The sequence below is a fragment of the Megalops cyprinoides genome, chromosome 8, assembly GCF_013368585.1.
Source record: "Megalops cyprinoides isolate fMegCyp1 chromosome 8, fMegCyp1.pri, whole genome shotgun sequence".
In the NCBI taxonomy this organism is placed as follows: Eukaryota; Metazoa; Chordata; class Actinopteri; order Elopiformes; family Megalopidae; genus Megalops; species Megalops cyprinoides.
This window is the reverse complement of record NC_050590.1, coordinates 165,001-170,000: the sequence shown is the minus strand read 5'-3', so window position 1 is coordinate 170,000 and position 5,000 is coordinate 165,001. Positions and strand designations below refer to the sequence as shown.

The 5,000-nt window shown below is 47.2% G+C and overlaps 1 protein-coding gene across 1 annotated transcript in view; it reads left to right on the top strand.

Annotated features, from left to right (window-relative positions):
* Positions 1-4,695, top strand: part of ccdc113 (coiled-coil domain containing 113) — a 12,949-nt gene extending 8,254 nt beyond the window's left edge. Inside the window, exons 5-9 of the mRNA XM_036535504.1 lie at positions 473-628; positions 1,405-1,641; positions 2,441-2,548; positions 3,359-3,514; positions 4,619-4,695. Of these exons, the coding sequence (XP_036391397.1) occupies positions 473-628; positions 1,405-1,641; positions 2,441-2,548; positions 3,359-3,514; positions 4,619-4,687 (726 nt within the window). The 3' untranslated portion in view covers positions 4,688-4,695. The remainder of the gene's footprint in view (positions 1-472; positions 629-1,404; positions 1,642-2,440; positions 2,549-3,358; positions 3,515-4,618) is intronic.
* Positions 4,696-5,000: the final 305 nt, after the last annotated feature.

Below are 5,000 nucleotides of genomic sequence, written 5' to 3'. Positions count from 1 at the left end.
CGATGGGTAGCTACGTTAGCCAGCTCATGTTAGCGTTAGCCGGCCAGCTCGCGTCCCAGAATTGCGATCTAGAGGGTTAGCTGTTAGCCATTACCGAAAACCAGCGACCTTTGGGTTGCGAGCCCCTTGCTGCGTACCGCTACGCTACACTGCTGAGAGTTAGCATCCCGCTAAGTCAAGCGGCTTTATTGTCTTTCCATACGCTTTGAGCTGGCGGCTATTATGATGTGTGACATCACAGTAAAGGCTGTTCTGATTGGCCGCGCTCCAACCAACACCTGCCATGTCCCCGCCCCCACACCGCCCCTCAGCCTGACTCCTGATTGGTTGCATTCTCCTGCCTCGAAACGACCAATAGGAACAATAACTCGCCAATAATGTCATAATTGATACTGTAGTAATTCATAATTTAAATGCTAATGCTGCCGGTCAGAATGTTAAGCGACGGCGTCTTGGGATTGGCTGTCGCCAGGCGACCCTGGAGGAGGCGGAGACCCGGATGGCGGAGGTGAAGAAGGCCGCGTACGAGTTCGAGCGCGACATCGCCAGGCCCGTGCGGGAGCGGCGGGGCATCGCCATGGAGACGCACAAGATCGTCCGCTACATGGAGGACCGGATGAAGACGAAGGTCGGAATCGATTATTAGCATTTAGCCCCTGCTCATTACATTACATTACATTATTAGCGTTTAGCCTCCACTCATTACTTTACATTACATTATTAGCCTTTAGCCCCCGCCCATTACTTTACATTACATTATTAGCGTTTAGCCCCTGCTCATTACATTATATTACATTATAAGTGTTTAGCATCATGGGAAATGTAGTCCTCTTACATTACATTATTAGCCTTTAGCCCCCGCCCATTACATTACATTACATTATTAGCCTTTAGCCCCTGCTCATTACATTACATTACATTATTAGCGTTTAGCCCCTGCTCATTACATTACATTACATTATTAGCGTTTAGCCCCTGCTCATTGCATTACATTATTAGCGTTTAGCCCCTGCTCATTGCATTACATTATTAGCGTTTAGCCCCTGCTTATTGCATTACATTACATTATTAGCGTTTAGCCCCTGCTCATTACATTACATTATTAGCGTTTAGCCCCTGCTCATTACATTACATTATTAGCGTTTAGCCCCTGCTCATTACATTACATTACATTAATAGCGTTTAGCCCCTGCTCATTACATTACATTACATTTTTAGCATTTAGCATCATGGGAAATGTAGTCCTCTTACATTAAATTACATTAGTAGCATTTAGCCCCCACTCATTACATTACATTACATTATTAGCCTTTAGCCTCTTCTCATTACTTTACATTACATTATTAGCATTTAGCCCCTGCTCATCACATCACAGTATTAGCGCTTAGCCCCTCGCGCCTCCAGGACACGCTGGCGGAGAAGCTGCGTCTGAAGACGGCGGCGCTGCGGGCGCAGGAGCGGGCGCTGCGCCTGCGGCTGCGGCAGAAGGAGGAGGCGGGCGACGCGCTGCACGACGTCGACTTCCAGCAGCTGCGCATCCGCAACGCGCAGCACCTGCGCGCCGTCGAGCGCCGCAACCAGGAGCTGCTGGCGCTCAAGCTGCTGGCGGGGAGCGCGCAGCAGACGCTCAACGCGCACAAGGTGTTAGCCTCCGCCTCGCTCGGGCAGCTAGCGACGGTTAGCTTTAGTCTCACTCAGACAGCTAGCGACGGTTAGCTTTAGTCTTACTCAGACAGATAGCGATTGTTAGCTTCAGTCTTACTCGGACACTTAGCGACGGTTAGCTTTAGTCTTACTCAGACAGCTAGCGACGGTTAGCTTTAGTCTTACTGAGACAGTTAGCAGTGTTAGCTTTAGACTTACTCAGACAGATAGCGATTGTTAGCTTCAGTCTTACTCGGACACTTAGCGACGGTTAGCTTTAGACTTACTCAGGCATTTAGCGACGGTTAGCTTTAGTCTCACCCAGACAGTTAGCGATGGTTAGCTTTAGTCTTACTCAGACAGATAGCGATTGTTAGCTTCAGTCTTACTCGGACAGTTAGCGATGGTTAGCTTCAAAATTATCTGGACAGTTAGCGATGGTTAGCTTCAAAATTATCTGGACAGTTAGCGATGGTTAGCTTCAAAATTATCTGGACAGTTAGCAGCATTAGCTTTAGTCTTTCTCAGACAGTTAGCGATGGGTAGTTTTAGAATTATCTAGACTGTTAGCGATGGTTAGCTTTAGTATTACTCAGACAGTTAGCAATGGTTAGCTTTAGAATTATCTGGACAGTTAACAGTGTTAGCTTTAGTCTTAATCAGACACTTAGCAATGGTTAGCTTTAGTTTTACTCAGACACTTAGCGATTTTTAGCTTTAGACTTACCGAGACAGTTAGCAGCGTTAGCTTTAGTGCGCTAGCGTGCCGCGTAACGTGTTAGCGGTGCGTCCGCAGGGGAAGCTGCAGGAGGCGCTAGCGGCGTCGGCGGCGCTGGGGAGGGACACCGCGGCGCGGGGGGAGGCGCTAACGAAGATCGCGGCCGAGGCAACGGTCGCCGAGAAGGTAAACGCACACACACACACACACACACACACACACACACACACACACACACATACACACACACTATACACACACACACTCACACACACACACACACACACTATACACACACACACTCACACACACACACACACACACACACACACACACACACACACACACACACACACTCACACACACACACACACACACACACACACGCTCACACACACATATATATGCATATAAAGCTAAGGCTAACATTGCTAACATATATATATATATATATATATACACTCACACACACATATATACATGCATATAAAGCTAAGGCTAACATTGCTAACATATATATATATATATATACATTCACACACATATATATGTATGTAAAGCTAAGGCTAACATTGCTAACATATATATATATATATACTCGCACACACATATATATGTATGTAAAGCTAAGGCTAACATTGCTAACATATATATATATATACACTCACACACACATATATATGTATGTAAAGCTAAGGCTAACATTGCTAACATATATATATGTATATATATATACACTCACACACACATATATATATGTATGTAAAGCTAAGGCTAACATTGCTAACATATATGTACCCAAACACACACATATGTATATATATATGTATACATAAAGCTAAGGCTGACATTGCTAACGTATATTCCCAAACACACACATATGTATATTTATGTATATAAAGCTAAGGCTAACATATATGTATGTATATATAAAGCTAAGGCTAACATATATGTATGTCCATATGAAGCTAAGGCTAACGTTTCCCCCGCTAACAGGAGCGCGCCGAAGCCGAGGCGCTAAACTCCCGCCTCCGGCGCCAGCTGGCGGACTACAGCGTCCCCGAGGTGGCGGAGTACATCGCCGCTAAGCGCGTTAGCGGCGCGCTGGAGAGCGCCGTGCGCGTCTGGGAGAGGAAGGTGGAGATCTGCGAGGTGAGCGCCTCACGCCGGTTAGCCTCGGCGCTTAGCGGTGGTTAGCTTCAGTTTTATTCAGACAGTTAGCGATGGTTAGCTTCAGTTTTACTCAGACAGTTAGCGATGGTTAGCTTCAGTTTTACTCAAGCAGTTAGCGATGATTAGCTTCAGTTTTACTCAAACAGTTAGCGATGGTTAGCTTCAGATTTACTTAGTAGGTGATGATTAGCTTTAGTTTTGCCTTTACAGGAAGCAATGGTTAGCTTTAGCTTTGCTCAGGCAATTAGTGATGGTTAGCTGCAGCTTTACCCAGACAGTTAGCGACATGAGCTGGTGCCTCACCCAGGCATTTAGCGATGGATAATATTAGCCTCACTTAAACAGTTAGCGAGGGGGTTAGGGTCCAGGTTAGCCTGGTTAGCTTTAGCCTTACTCAGACAATTAGCGAGGGGGTTTAGGGTCCAGGTTAGCCTGGTTAGCTTTAGCCTTACTCAGACAGTTAGCGAGGGGTTAGGGTCAAGGTTAGGCCGGTTAGCTGTAGCCTTACTCAGACAGTTAGCGAGGGGGTTAGGGTCAAGGTTAGCCTGGTTAGCTTTAGCCTTACTCAAACAGTTAGCGAGGGGTTAGGGTCAAGGTTAGGCCGGTTAGCTGTAGCCTTACTCAGACAGTTAGCGAGGGGGTTAGGGTCAAGGTTAGCCTGGTTAGCTTTAGCCTTACTCAAACAGTTAGCGAGGGGTTAGGGTCAAGGTTAGGCCGGTTAGCTGTAGCCTTACTCAGACAGTTAGCGAGGGGGTTAGGGTCAAGGTTAGCCTGGTTAGCTTTAGCCTTACTCAAACAGTTAGCGAGGGGTTAGGGTCAAGGTTAGGCCGGTTAGCTGTAGCCTTACTCAGACAGTTAGCGAGGGGGTTAGGGTCAAGGTTAGCCTGGTTAGCTTTAGCCTTACTCAAACAGTTAGCGAGGGGGGTTAGGGTTAAGGTTAGCTTTAGCCTTACTCAGACAGTTAGCGAGGGGGTTAGGGTCCAGGTTAGCTTGGCTAGCTTTAGCCTCACTCGGACAGGTAGCTGTGCTTAGCTTTAGCGTTAGCCTCTGACCCCTTTTACCCATAACCCCCTGCGCCCGCAGATGACCCTGAGGAACCACGCCAGGGCGCTGAAGAAGCTCCAGTCCTCCTCCGGACCCGGCGACCCCTGACCCCTGACCCCCGACCCCGCCCCCCGCGTCGCGCCGAAACGGGTCCCCCGGGGATAACGCTAACGTTCGCTAACGTTCTGCTATTACCCTCCATTATTACTACTGTTATTATTATTAATGCTGTTACTGTTATTAATGAATAAAGATATGAAAGCGAGTGTGTTGATGGTGTTTTGGCCGCGCGTGCGCGCACACACTCTCTATATACACACATACACACACACATACACACACACACACACACACACACACACTCTATATACACACACACACACTATATACACACACACACTCTATATACACACACACACAT